This window comes from Tachysurus fulvidraco, chromosome 21 (genome assembly GCF_022655615.1).
Source record: "Tachysurus fulvidraco isolate hzauxx_2018 chromosome 21, HZAU_PFXX_2.0, whole genome shotgun sequence".
NCBI lineage: Eukaryota > Metazoa > Chordata > Actinopteri > Siluriformes > Bagridae > Tachysurus > Tachysurus fulvidraco.
Window position 1 is genome coordinate 22,919,319 of NC_062538.1, and position 15,000 is coordinate 22,934,318.

The 15,000-nt window shown below is 42.9% G+C and overlaps 4 protein-coding genes across 8 annotated transcripts in view; 2 read left to right on the top strand and 2 right to left on the bottom strand.

The window, feature by feature from the left end:
* Positions 1–2,050, bottom strand: part of galnt10 (UDP-N-acetyl-alpha-D-galactosamine:polypeptide N-acetylgalactosaminyltransferase 10 (GalNAc-T10)) — a 9,542-nt gene extending 7,492 nt beyond the window's left edge. The window contains exons 1-3 of the mRNA XM_027168863.2: positions 1,795–2,050; positions 764–854; positions 1–117 (exon numbers count right to left, since the gene is read on the bottom strand). The exon at positions 1–117 is cut by the window's left edge and continues 22 nt beyond it. Of these exons, the coding sequence (XP_027024664.1) occupies positions 1–117; positions 764–854; positions 1,795–1,917 (331 nt within the window). The 5' untranslated portion in view covers positions 1,918–2,050. The remainder of the gene's footprint in view (positions 118–763; positions 855–1,794) is intronic.
* Positions 2,051–3,847: 1,797 nt separating this feature from the next.
* On the bottom strand, positions 3,848–7,193 carry LOC113657231 (microfibril-associated glycoprotein 3-like). Of its 2 annotated transcripts, none has more exons than XM_027168865.2 (3): positions 7,082–7,193; positions 6,758–6,948; positions 3,848–5,059 (listed from the first exon to the last, which is right to left on the bottom strand). In XM_027168865.2, the coding sequence occupies exons 2-3, from the start codon at positions 6,945–6,947 to the stop codon at positions 4,470–4,472; spliced, it is 780 nt and encodes a 259-aa protein (XP_027024666.1). In that variant the 5' UTR covers position 6,948; positions 7,082–7,193; the 3' UTR covers positions 3,848–4,469. The 2 variants fall into 2 exon arrangements, with proteins under 2 accessions (XP_027024666.1, XP_027024668.1); XM_027168867.2 differs by having other exon boundaries at positions 6,758–6,901; positions 7,082–7,185.
* Positions 7,194–9,101: 1,908 nt separating this feature from the next.
* On the top strand, positions 9,102–13,460 carry oatx (organic anion transporter X). The gene is made up of 10 exons (XM_027168864.2): positions 9,102–9,605; positions 10,226–10,329; positions 10,433–10,587; positions 10,842–11,010; positions 11,122–11,245; positions 11,431–11,546; positions 11,735–11,949; positions 12,062–12,170; positions 12,963–13,169; positions 13,258–13,460. Exons 1-10 carry the CDS (start codon positions 9,204–9,206, stop codon positions 13,376–13,378), a joined length of 1,722 nt encoding a protein of 573 aa, XP_027024665.1. The 5' UTR covers positions 9,102–9,203; the 3' UTR covers positions 13,379–13,460.
* An 874-nt stretch (positions 13,461–14,334) lies between these two features.
* Positions 14,335–15,000, top strand: part of LOC113657218 (arf-GAP with Rho-GAP domain, ANK repeat and PH domain-containing protein 1) — a 13,142-nt gene continuing 12,476 nt past the window's right edge. For 3 of the 4 annotated variants that reach the window (XM_027168851.2, XM_047805708.1, XM_027168852.2), the window contains exon 1: positions 14,336–14,853. The gene's annotated coding sequence lies outside the window, so the exon portion shown is untranslated. Of the gene's footprint in view, positions 14,854–15,000 lie in introns of all 4 variants that reach the window. The other variant, XM_047805709.1, reaches the window with a different exon arrangement.

Genomic DNA, 15,000 nt, shown 5'->3' on the forward strand with positions numbered 1-15,000 from the left:
GTGATCTGTTGAGTGAGATTCTGTCGCTGACGTAAATGTTGAAGCCGTTGTCTCTGTAAGCCTGATCCACTCGGTCAGCATCGGTTAGTGGGAACGGTTTGCCCTGCTCTCCATTTCCTTTAAACACATCACACACACACACACACACACACACACACACACACACACACACACACACACACACACACACACACTAAACACTTAAACAGTCACATGAAGAGCAGCTCAGAGATCAGGATAAAGTTCAGCATTACTGAGTGTGTGTGTGAGCATAAAGATGGTCTACAGTCACAGAAATTAACTTTGGGACACTTCACAGGAAAAAGCACTTAAACAAGAAAATAAAAAAAGCTGTGTGTGTCTGTGTATATGTCTGTGTGTGTGTGTGTATATGTCTGTGTGTGTGTGTGTATATGTCTGTGTGTGTGTGTGTATATACGTCTGTGTGTATATATGTCTGTGTGTGTATATATGTCTGTGTGTGTCTGTGTGCGTGTGTATATGTCTGTGTGCGTGTGTATGTCTGTGTGTGTATATATGTCTGTGTGTGTGTATATGTCTGTGTGTGTATATATGTCTGTGTGCGTATATATGTCTGTGTGCGTGTGTATATGTCTGTGTGCGTGTGTATATGTCTGTGTGTGTATATATGTCTGTGTGTGTATATATGTCTGTGTGTGTATATATGTCTGTGTGTGTATATATGTCTGTGTGTGTATATATGTCTGTGTGCGTGTGCGCGCATGTCTGTGTGTGTATTGACCTGTTCTTGCTGCATCTCTCTTTATGGCCTCATTGTCATGCCAGTCTTTCCTCCTCTGACTGTCACCAAGCGTCTCCCTCTGGAGCAATTCCTACACACACACACACACACACACACACACACACACACACACATCAATACATGTATGTGATACAAACACACATCATGGACCAAAACAAAGTTTATAAACAAAAACACAACTGAAACACTTCTGAACACTTTACACACTGCAACATGGTCTTCTGTTGTATAACTGAGTGTGTGAGTGTGCTTGGTGTGAGAGTTCTGACATGGGTGTGTGTGTGAGTGTGTGTGAGGGTTCTGACCTGTGTGTGTGAGAGTTCTGTGTGAGAGTTTTACCTGTGTGTGAGAGTGTGTGTGTGTGTGTGAGAGACAGAGTTTTACCTGTGTGTGAGAGCTGTGTGTGAGAGTTTTACCTGTGTGTGTGTGTGTGTGTGTGAGAGAGAGAGAGTTTTACCTGTGTGTGTGTGTGTGTGTGTGTGTGAGAGTTTTACCTGTCTGTGTGTGTGTGTGTGTGTGTGTGTGTGTGTGTGTGTGTGTGTGTGTGTGAGAGAGAGTTTTACCTGTCTGTGTGTGTGTGTGTGTGTGTGTGTGTGTGAGAGAGAGAGAGTTTTACCTGTCTGTGTGTGTGTGTGTGTGTGAGAGAGAGAGTTTTACCTGTGTGTGTGTGTGTGTGAGAGTTTTACCTGTGTGTGTGTGTGTGTGTGTGTGTGTGTGTGTGTGAGTGTGTGAGAGAGAGTTTTACCTGTGTGTGTGTGTGTGTGTGTGTGTGTGTGTGTGTGTGAGAGTTTTACCTGTGTGTGTGTGTGTGTGTGTGTGTGAGTGTGTGAGAGAGAGAGTTTTACCTGTGTGTGTGTGTGTGTGTGTGTGTGAGAGAGTTTTACCTGTGTGTGTGTGTGTGTGTGTGTGTGTGTGTGTGTGTGTGTGTGAGAGAGAGAGAGTTTTACCTGTGTGTGTGTGTGTGTGTGTGTGTGTGTGTGTGTGTGTGTGTGTGAGAGAGAGAGTTTTACCTGTGTGTGTGAGAGCTCCGTGTTTCCGGTGTTTGAGTTCCTCAGAGCGCCGCTGTGGAAGAAAAGCAGCGCGGCGATGATCAACACCACAACCTGCAACAACCGCTTCTCTCTCCGCCTCATACTGACCCGCTGACACGGCGAACACACACAAACACTCACTCATAAACACTATACAGCGGATAAACACACAATTTCATCTCTCTCTCTCTCTCTCTCTCTCTACTTCCGCCTCAAAGGAGCGAACCATCAGACTGCGCCGCGGGGGGATCCGGTCTCACTGCAGCAAACCAACACGGCGATCAAACACCACGCAGATTAAACACGTTATAACACTACAAAGTGGAGGTGGTGGTTATAATATTGTCACGTGTACACGCGAGAATAAAAAGGGTGAAATGAGTTCTGACACCCAGAAAATGGTACAGCTCATAAAGTTGTAAAGTTCTGTCATTATATAAAAACAGGGCTCTCAAGTTATAGATATAAAACTCATTAGATATAAAACTCATTAGATATAAAACTCATTAGATATAAAACTCATTAGATATAAAACTCAGCTGAAGTTGTGAAGAGCAAGAATGACATCTCCACCCACCCCCCCACCCCCCGGTGTGCTTGGATCACTAAACACAATTTAACCAAATACAAAGTGGTGGTGTTTATTGTAAGTGTTTGTTACCTTTTTGTTCCCCTTTATCATGTTTAATGTTGCTCCCATATAAAACAGTTCAGCACAAGCCCAGACATGTTTAGGGACATGATTGAGGACAATGTCCCGTCCAGAGACATGATTGAGGACAATGTCCCGTCCAGAGACATGATTGAGGACAATGTCCCATCCAATGTTCAAACCGGCCATCGAAAATACCCTCTGGGCATCAGCATTACAATGGAGAAGCACTAAAACCAAGACTATGATGTTTGATAGCCTCCCAAATTTGTTCAATCCAGTCACCATTGAAAAAAGGAACCAGGGGCCTCTATTACTCAGATGTTTCCTGGCACCATCTCAGGGCCCCCAGTTTGAGAACCACTGGCCCTAGACTACTTGTTCTGAGCAGGTGTATAACAAGGAACTTAAATGTAGTTTAAAAAATCTTTCAGCATAATTTTGTTTAAAACAACAAGATTTAATGCAATTTTATTTGTACCCTGAGTTCCTCAGTCACTTACACACAGCACACTGCTTACTGGAAGGCCATTGAGGCCAAACCCCCTGCAGGTACTTACATTCTTCCATAACATGCACAGTAACACTTTATTTTAGGGACATTTAACTAGCTGCTTATTAGCATGAATATTAATAGAATATTGGCTATTTATTAGTGCTTATTAAGCACATATTAATGCCTTATTCTGCATTACATAATTCTACATTCTTAATTGTACCCAATACCTAAACGTAATAACTACCTTACTAACTCTTAATAAGCAGTAAATTAGGAGTCTTACCACATGCACAGATCATTTGACCCCCCCCCACACACACACACACACTCACATCCCCCTGACATAAAATAAATCCCCCATATATCACTTAAGGGGGATTCAGCTCCATTTTCCAGGCCTTGACTACCACAGAAACAGAGACCTAATAAACTTGAGACCTAATAAACGCTTCATTTTACATTTTGATTGGGACTCTTTAGAAGGGCAAAGTGTGGGGGATGCTTTCATTTTACAGCAATCATAGGGAAATATGTTTATTACTATTATTAAGTTTATGATGTTTATTACAAGCATAATAATGTTTATTATGCTTTTGTGTTACTCAATGAAAGAATCAAAGTTATACTTACAATTAAATCAGTCAAGACGTCATTTTTAACACTTGTATTACCTTACATGCCTGTCTGCTTTTTGTTTGTATATGATATAATTTATATACATTTCCCTATATTTCCAAATAATTCCCATAAATTCCTTTAAATTTCCATAAATTCCCATAAGTAACCCTTCACAGCCCTGTATAAATATATAGTTTTGTGTGTGTGTGTGTGGGATGTTATACCACTCCCTCACACCGCAGTACTTCATTAATCATTTATAGTCCAGATTATAAATGATTTATTAGTCAGTGTAATCTACATCTTTACATTTTGGATGATATTAAAATAGTGATGAGAATAAAAGCTGACCCTTTCTGAGCAAAGACCACCTGATCACCACCTGATCACCACCTGATCACCGCTGCACACACCCCAGTCATTATAACCATGCTTTAACAAACCTTTGTGCTTTTACTGCCTTACAGATTAGTGTTTGTCCTTCCTCTCTGGAGCTGAAGTCCTTGCATGTTCTCCCCCTGGTTCAGGTGTTTCCTCCCCATGTCATCTCTAAACTGTGTGTAGTGTGTGAACCTGTGTAGTGTGTAGTGTGTGTGTGAGCCCCCCCCCCCCCAAACACACACACACACACACACACACACACACACACACACACACACACACACACACACACACTATCAAGCTGAGTAACATCCCAAATTGAATTTATAGACAGTAAAGTGAAATAGTAAAAAAAAAAAAAAAAAAAACAGAAAATGAAAATATAATGAACTATTCAGAAGGAGTTCATTTAAAGACGGTCTCTTACTGCAGGAGGCTCACAGATCACCTGCTAGTTTATACTTTCATCCAAGTGAACTGGGTTTGTTTATAACTGAATTCATTTCACAGCACACAAACTTCACACTCTCTCTTTTTTGTGTTCTTCTCTCTGTTCAGGGCATCGTGTTCACTGTGTTCCTCGTCCTGATGCTCAATAGATGCTTGACCTCCACATTCAGCTTCATCCACGGCTGTGGTACAAGTCAGGATGCGTGGAGGCAGAGGCACGCTCCTCGCCAGCTCCTCCATTTGCTTTGCCAATTCCAGAGTTTTAAACTGTGTGACTTTTGCGAGTTCCAGGGTTTTATTGGATGTAACGATAGGGATACGTTTGGCGATTTCCAGAGCTTTTTGCAGTTTCTCAGCTCCATCAGTGCGAAAGAAATCGTTGATGGCACGCTCAGTTTTGCGCAGGTGTGTGTTGACCATGCACAGACGAGTCATGTTGAGGATGATGGTGATGGTGAAGGCAATGAAGCACACGATGATGTAATAAAGCCCCAATCCACTGTATGTGTAGCTCACTCTGAGCGTCACTGTGTAGTTGGAGATGCTCTCTAAGCTCAGTGAGAAACACGTGTACCGTCCACGATCCTCAAAGGAAACACTGGTGATGTTCAGCGTGTCTTTATCCACTGTGACCCGGTTCCCTCCTGCACACAGCAAAACATCAGAGTTTATATAACAAAACATCTACACCGAACACACACCGAACACAACACACAGAACACAACACACACCGAACACACACAGAACCCAACACACACCGAACACACACCGAACACAACACACACACAGAACACAACACACACCAAACACACCACACACCGAACACACACACAGAACACACACACCGAACACAACACACACCGAACACACACACACCGAACACACACACAGAACACAACACACACAACACAACACACACAACACAACACACACCGAACACACACCGAACACACACTGAACACAACACACACAACACACACCAAACACAACACAGAACACAACACACACCGAACACAACACACACCGAACACAACACACACCGAACACAACACACACCGAACACAACACACACCGAACACAACACACACCGAACACAACACACACCGAACACAACACACACCGAACACAACACACACTGAACACAACACACTGAACACAACACACACCGAACACAACACACACCGAACACACACACACCGAACACACACACAGAACACAACACACACAACACAACACACACAACACAACACACACAACACAACACACACCGAACACACACCGAACACACACTGAACACAACACACACAACACACACCAAACACAACACAGAACACAACACACACCGAACACAACACACACCGAACACAACACACACCGAACACAACACACACCGAACACAACACACACCGAACACAACACACACTGAACACAACACACTGAACACAACACACACCGAACACACACCGAACACAACACACACCGAACACAACACACACCGAACACACACACACCGAACACACACACCAAACACACACACACCGAACACACACACACCGAACACACACACACCGAACACACACACACACCGAACACACACACACACCGAACACACACCACACACACACCGAACACACACACACACACACACACACACCGAACACACACACACCGAACACACACACACACCGAACACACACACACACCGAACACACACCACACACACACCGAACACACACACACACACACACACACCGAACACACACACAGAACACACACACAGAACACACACACAGAACACACACACCGTACACACACACACCGTACACACACACACCGTACACACTCACTGAACACACACACTGAACACACACACCGTACACACACACACCGTACACACACACACCGTACACACACACCGAACACACACACCGTACACACACACCGTACACACACACCGTACACACACACACACCGTACACACACACACCGTACACACACACTGAACACACACACCGCACACACACACCGCACACACACACCGAACACACACACCGTACACACACACCGTACACACACACACACACACCGTACACACACACTGAACACACACACCGCACACACACACCGAACACACACACCATCCTCACAGACAAGGTGAAATCTCAGCATCTGTCTCAGGTTTATTCTACATAACAAAGTGTTCCACTGCCAGTGTACTTTAACACCAGGCTTCTTCACTTTACAAGAAACAAGTTTGAGGTTTTTTTTAAACATTAAACTAAAGTTCTAGTTTTGTGAATCATTTAAGAAGTTCGCTTACACTGCAAGGCTGAACAACACACCTGAGTTTATGACACGGCCCTTAGAGTCCAACCACTGGATGTTGTCATGTTCACTCATATTGCACTTCATCACTACACTTTCGCCCTCCTTTACAGTGATGACCCCTGCAGAGGGCAGATCATGAAGCTCCTTCACACTGTCACCTACATGGAAACACACCAGGAACACAAAGAGGAACATCTGCTTCATTCTGAAAAGGAAACAATACAAATGTGAAGAAATGATAAACAGCTCCTGTAGATTATCCGTTTAATAAACCTGCATTAAGTAAGAAACACTATTGCATTTAGTTCAACGAGAGCGAATCATTATGGAACATTTACCTCAGAAGAGAGTCACAGTCACTTCCGGGTTTCAGGTACAGGTGTGTGTCCGGTTTTACCTGTCCGGCGGCGCACGCGCGCGTTACCGGAAATCACACACTTTAATGATGTATAAGTTCTACAGTAAATATTATTAGAAAGAAAGCGCGATGTTAGAATCTTAACTTTGTCTAAAGCTTTAATATGTTTATAAAGTAAATGCTTGTGATTTTAAATCTTTAATTCGAGTTTTTTATTTTTATTTTATTGCACTGTAAAAAAGTTGTTAGTGTGTTGTTCTGCTCAAACACGTAGAATTTAAAGATTTTAATAATAATAATAATAATAATAATAATAATAATAATAATAATAATAATAATAATAATAAAACAGTTCCTTTTTTTCCCTTTTCTTTGATAGAATAAATGTAAAATTATATAAAGATGTTTCTCCGCCTTAGTTACTTATTTCACTGTTGAGGTTTTGGTTTATTTGTGTGTCAGATGTTTGCAATTCATAGTAAAAAAAAAAAAACAAAGCTTAGAAATTTATCTCGTAATTCTCTGAAAGTTTCACTTTTCCTATCTGTTATATACTAATAATACATAAACACATTATTCTTTTCCTTTTTTCTTTTTTAATATTAGTGTTATTTCTTTTCCTTTATTTAACATGTATTATTATTATTATTATTATTATTATTATTATTATTATTGCATTTGTTGTTGCTTCCCCTGTTTTTATCTTATCTTGTTATAAAGTGCTTCAAGTGTGTGTGTGTGTGTGTGTGTGTGTGTGTGTGTGTGTGTGTGTGTGTGTGCGTGTGTGTGTGTGTGTGTGTGTGTGTGTGTGTGTGTGTTTGAGACATAAAGGTCAGGTGTAACATTGACTTTAAGTGTAGTAGCTGGTGTAAAGTGTGTGTTTAACTTTCATGAAGCTGAGAGCAAAGTATCATTAGTTAGATTAGTCAGAACAGGGGCAGTTCTAGACCTCCTGTAGGGTCTCCAGCGCCCCCTGTCTGTGATCTCTGCCACCCTAAAACTATAAGTATATACTTATTATTACTTTCAAAAATAAAAAATAAAAATGACGTTAAAATGCAGGACATGTCGTCGATGGGAAAGAAAATTATTTATCAGTTTATTGGAATGGAGAAGCTCAGAGTCAGTCAGAGAGCAGTGAAATGTCACTATTCTTATTACCTGAGTTGTAGCACAAACTAAATATTAATGCAAACAATCCATTTAATACTAAATAATAATAACATTTATTGATTTGGTCTTTGTCTTGTGAATATTAGTTTATTAATGACGTCATCCATCGGACACACTGTTTGTAGAGAACACAAACACACATGAACTGATCTGATTCAAGACTGACATCATTACATCATGCATAACATTTTGGTGTCCACTTTTACCATTTAATAACACCATAACTTTTGGCTTACTATGTAGTTATATAATATATAATATAAAACTCTTCTTGTTTTAAATTCTCACTGAGGGATAAAACCCCTAAAGATGAAACCCTAGAACTGCCCCTGGTATCAGAGTTAATCAGTTTATATATATATATATATAAAAACAACACACATTCGAGATGAGTTATTTTCTTAATGTTTGATTTTTTCACCTCTCCTGTAGACACAAATCAGGTCATTGTTAGTGAATCAGGTCATTGTTAGTGAAGCAGAGTGTGAGAGTGTGTAAGGCGATGGCATTCCTCAGGGCTGGATTATGGTGTCATTGCGTTTCTGTCCTGCACAAGCGCTTTACTGAAATTCCACTGTAATGGATTTGAGACTTTAAGAGTCAGATTTGAACAAGATTACAGACTGTAAAGTGCAATGTCCACAGTACACACACTTTAGCACACGCCTGGTGCATCTAACATGTTCATTATTTGTATTTTCACACTGAACCAGCTGCAGCCTCATTTTATTTTATTCCAGATAAACAGCAGATGTTCCTCACCAGGGAGCGAGACATGACCGGCCTTCTTGACAACCATTAACCTCAAAAATTAATCATTGCAGGGGTCGTAGTTTATTTGTGTTCCAGCAATGTCACAACACAGAGTGCAAACCTTTGCGAGTTAAGAAGGGGCAGACGCACAGATCAGGACAGAAAGAGAAGCCAGCATGGGGTTTTCAGATCTTTTGGATGAAATTGGTGGACTTGGACGCTTTCAGCTGATCTACATCATGATGCTATCCGTCCCAGGCCTTCTGATGGCCAGTCAGAATTTACTCAATAACTTCACAGCAGGAATCCCGAAGCATCACTGCACCATCTCCAACATGACGATCACTCTGAACATTTCCACATCTGAGGAAGATGAGCTCTCGCTTTTGAGAACCTTCATTCCTGAGGATCAGTCTCAGCTTTCCGAATGCAGCAGGTTTGTTCAGCCCCAGTGGTATCTGAGCAGCACAAACCTCAGTCAGTCTGCAAGTCTGAATTTGACTGAAATTGAGACAGAGAGCTGCAAGGATGGATGGACCTACAAGAGGACGGAGTTTATCTCCACAATCGTGTCTGAGGTGCGTGAGCTGGTTGATTAGACTCTCTGTAACCCTCTAAACGTTCAGTCTCATTGTGGAGATGAGAGATACGAGAGCTGTCTAAAGGGTTTAAATAAGTGTGAGGGTTTCAAGGCTCCGAGGTTGTGTTTTTAATCATATAATTTTGTAATGCTTTAAAATTTGTGTGCTTCCATATTGTTTTTAATATAAAATGTGAAACAAGGTTGTGGAGCAGGAGCTTAGGTTGAAGATGAATCTGAAGATCTTACTTTTGTTCCTCACTTTGCAACTTCTCAACTCAGGTCTGTGAGGACAAAACTGCCCTGGGATCAAAGGTTCCAGGGTCACATCCAGGGCCTGTGTGCCCATAGCATTGTTGTGTAGTCATGGTGAAGAACTTTGTGTTGTTGTGGATCTTTACAGTGTCATGCCTTCGAGACACAACATCAAGATGTACTGAGTTTTATAATAACAAAACTTCACCGTGATCCTGATGCTTTCACACAGTGTTTAACATTCAGCAGCTGATGTTGTTCATAATGGAGCAGTGTGTGTGTGTGTGTGTGTGTGTGTGTGTGCGTGTGTGTGTGTGTGTGTGTGTGTGTGTGTGTGTGTGTGTGTGTGTGTGTTTTCCTCAGTGGGATCTTGTGTGCAGTCTCCGGCCACTCAAACAGATGAGTCAGACCATCTACATGGGTGGAGTTCTCACAGGTGCCATTATTTTTGGAGGGCTTTCAGACAGGTGAATAAAGTCTTAGATGAATTCCTTGCTGTTCTTCGCATGTTCTTCTCATGTTCTTCTCATGTTCTTCTCATGTTCATCACAAGTTCCTCTTCCCCTGAAGGTTTGGGAGGAAGGTGATACTCACCTGGTCATATTTTCAGCTGGCTGTTTTGGGGACATTCACTGCTTTGTCTCCGTCGTACTTGGCCTACTGCATCTTTCGCTTCCTCACCGGCATGGCTGTGTCAGGGGTCATCCTCAACACTATGTCACTCAGTGAGTAACACCCACTCTTCATCAAAATCCTCCTCCTCATCATCATCTGCACAGTGAGATGAGCTAAAGCAGAGACTGGTGTCAGATGTTTGCTTTTCCAGCTGTACCTCATGTTGCTCAGTTATATAAGATGTTCCACAGAGACAGTTATCAGGTTCTCCAGCACTGTTCTGTGTTTGTGTGTGTGTGTTTGTGTGTGTGTGTTTGTGTGTGTTTGTGTGTGTGTGTTTGTGTGTGTGTGTGTGTGTGTATAGGGATGGAATGGGTCCCCACAAGGTCCCGCACCCTGGTGTCTTTTCTCTCCTCCGTGTTCTTCATTTTTGGGCAGATGCTTCTAGCAGGAATAGCGTACAGTCTGAAGGACTGGAGGAAACTGCACGTGGCCGTCTGCTCGCCCTTCTTCATCGTTTTCCTGTATTGCTGGTGAGGACAGTGAGATGTTCCTTCAAGGCAAATCCCATTTATTGTATGTTCAGTGCCGTGGCTGCAGATGGAGTTCAGCTGATGTTCAGTTTGTGTGTATGTGATCTTCAGGTGGATCGCAGAGTCCGCGAGATGGCTAGTGGTGAACGGTCGCTCAGAAGAAGCTCTGCAGCAGCTCCACCGTGTGGCCAGGATCAACGGCAAACAGGAAATGGTGGAGAAAATCACACTGGAGGTCTGGAGGATATTTACACAGTCTGAACACAATAAACACTTCATGTTCACTTTAACATCTCTGTGATGGAGCAGAGTGAGTTACAGACCTGTGTCCTCTTCACAAACACTCCATACGGCCTGCAGAGTACAGTGTGTGTGTGTGTGTGTGTGTGTGTGTGTGTGTGTGTGTGTGTGTGTGTGTAGGTGCTGCAGTCTCATATGAAGAAAGAGATGCAGTCCAGTAATAAAGTGTTCACAGTGTACGATCTTCTGCGCACTCCCGTCATTAGGAGGATCTCTTTGTGCCTCGTAGCTGTCTGGTAAATCTATACATGACACACTGCTAATGTAAACTAGAGAAAGTGGGCGGAGCCTGTTTACACATTATTATGACATGAGGAGCAGGCAGTTAAAATTTCAGTTCACACTTCAATATGAAATAAAAAATCTAAAATTTACAAGGAAAAGTTGATTTAAACCCCCATCACCTTGCTGTTCTGTCCTCCAGGTTCTCCACCAGTTTTGCATATTATGGTCTGGCGATGGACCTGCAGAAGTTCGGCGTTGACATCTACCTGATGCAGTTAATATTCGGGGCGGTGGATTTTCCCGCAAGACTGTTGGCTCTTTTCATGTTGAACTATCTGGGTCGGCGTCTAACACAGGGCACATGTCTGCTCGCCTCAGGCTTTGCCATCTTCACCAACATCTTCATCTCTAAAGGTGAGGTTCAGGTGGAGAAATGTTATTTATCACTTTAATGTAGAAAAAAATTCACAAAAAAAATCCATTTATAAAAAGAAAAGAGAGAGAATGTAAACTTCTGCACACACAGACCTGCAGATCCTGAGAACAACCCTGGCTGTGCTGGGGAAAGGCTTCACCTCTGCATCCTTCTCCTGTATCTACCTGTACACTGGAGAACTTTATCCTACGGTCATCAGGTCCGACTCCAGCAACACACTCGCTGAATAAACACTACAACACTGAGGGTGGTGCTGTTACAGCACAAGTGTTTTATTCTGCTTACGCAGACTTTATTTAGTATTAAGGAACAGCACATCACACTTTTATCCATTTACCTACAACACACTTCTGTTCTGTTAGTTATAAGTGACGTGACGTAAGTGCAGTGACACACACTCAGAATACGTTCTCTGTATTTAACCCATCCAAAGTGCACACACACAGCAGTGAACACACACACACACACACACACACACACACACACACACACACACACACACACACACACACACACACACACACACACACACACACACAGCAGTGAACACACACCTGGAGCAGTGGGCAGCCACTTATGCTGCGGCGCCCAGGGAGCAGTTGGGGGGTTCGATGCCTTGCTCAAGGGCACCTCAGTCGTGGCCGGCCCGAGACTCGAACCCACAACCTTAGGATTACGAATCAGACTCTCTAACCATTAGGCCATGACTTGCCCCCTCAGCGGTCTCTCTTTATTCTCTCTCTTTATTCTCTCTCTCCAAGTTAATAAGAGATAAATCTCAGCGTGTTTCTGAGAAACACACAGAAGTGTAAACTCATCTGTCCTGAAGATGTGAAGAACTTTACAGCTTCACCTCTGACTGAGACACAGAGCTCACACTGGAGACTCTCCTTAAATTTAATACAACTTCACCATATGATTGTGTGTGTGTGTGTGTGTGTGTGTGTGTGTGTGTGTGTGTGTGTGTGTGTGTGTGTGTGTGTGTGTGCAGGCAGACTGGAATGGGTTTTACCTCCACTATGGCTCGTATCGGCTCCATGGCAGCTCCAGTGGTTCTTATCCTTGATGAGGTTTTCCCTGTTCTGCCCAGCTTAGTGTATGGAGGCGCAGCTGTAATCTCAGGAGTCACTGCGTTTCTGCTTCCTGAAACTCTGAACGTGCCGCTGCCCGACACCATCGAGGACGTGGAGGAGAACTGGTGAGTACAGACGGTCAGTGAGAAGAACTCTCCTGAACATTCTCAGGGTCGGTCAGAACTCTAACGATCGCTCTGGGGACATTTTCAGGTCAAAGAAAACTCATAGGAATAAGGAGCAGGCCTATAGCGAGACCTTGATACTCGACACACTCGGACAAACCGCAGAGGAACGTGAGGAGCGACGATCGAGTGGACTCGTTGCTCTCTAAGTGTTATTCAGTCTGATCCTACATCCTTCTCCATCCTTACTGTAGTGTAGACAAGATAAAAATAAACAGAATTCAAACATCACCCCTACTGCTGGTCTGCTTTCCTGTGTGACTGCAATGCATTATGGGTATTATCTTAAACACTGAGATTCACTTATCAAGGTTTTGGGAGTCTAAATAAAATATCGATCTGTTTCAGTCACAAAAACTAAATAAACTAAATGCAGGTCTTTATTTTTTCCAACATAAAGATGAATATTCATGAGGTTTGATGTATCGACCAATCAGCTCTTTCCATCTGATCTCACCTCACAGACTCATCATGTGAGATCATACACACGTGTGATCATGAGGAAAATCCCCATGAGACTTCCTGCCCCTCCCCCGCCCCCCACTGCAGTTTAGCGGTGCAGCTCTTACACACACAGAGCAAATCACTGGAAGTTTGTTCAGGAAATATACACTGACATTTAACATTTAATAGTGTGTACAGTATGAGGTAATGGTCTGTGATGTCATCACTGTGATCAAAGTAATAACACATCCATCAGGTTTATTTACTACAACATGTTCTTATGCAATGTTCTCCCCGTGCCTCGGGGGTTTCCTCCAGGTACTCCGGTTTCCTCCCCCGGTCCAAAGACATGCATGGTAGGTTGATTGGCATCTCTGGAAAATTGTCCGTAGTGTGTGTGTGTGTGTGTGTGTGTGTGTGTGTGAGTGAATGAGAGTGTGTGTGTGCCCTGTGATGGGTTGGCACTCCGTCCAGGGTGTATCCTGCCTCGATGCCCGATGACGCCTGAGATAGGCACAGGCTCCCCGTGACCCGAGAAGTTCGGATAAGCGGTAGAAGATGAATGAGTGAGTGAATGAGTGAGTGAGTGAATGAGTGAGTGAGTGAGTGAGTGAGTGAGTGAGTGAGTGAATGAGTGAGTGAGTGAATGAGTGAGTGAGTGAATGAGTGAGTGAGTGAGTGAATGTTCTTATGTGGAAATCAGGAGAAAATTAAATCATCACAACAAAACAAATTATGTTGAGATAACAAGGAAAAAACGTAATAACGCACGGCCTCTTGGGTCGTCTGAACAATTGCTTTTTATGTAAAATAATGTGCATGTTGTGTGTGAGAGATTACAGAGAGTGACGTCATTGGTGGGCGGAGTCTGATTACAACTCCAAAGGTTAGACGGTTTATATGAGCTTGTGTTGTTCTCACTTTAGTGAGTGTGAATAAGTTTTAGTAAATTATTATCCTGCTGAGAGTGAGACAGTGTGTCTTATGGTGCTGAGAGTGAGACAGTGTGTCTTATGGTGCTGAGAGTGAGACAGTGTGTCTTATGGTGCTGAGAGTGAGACAGTCAGAGACGCTCAGTTTCGGGTCATACAGGTGGAACCGGAACAGGAACCTGTTTATTATGAGCACAAGATCAGGTGTTTTCAGTCCTGTGATGATTCCACAGTGTCTCTGAACTCAGGTAAGCAGCTCGAGAAGCTCATATCCTGCTCCTGACTTCAGTCTTTTATTCATCTAAAACTGTTTTGTTTGATTTTTTTGTTGTTCTCTTGATCATATCAGTGTTGTGAGTTTGTGTGTGTGTGTGTGTGTGTGTGTGTGTGTGTGT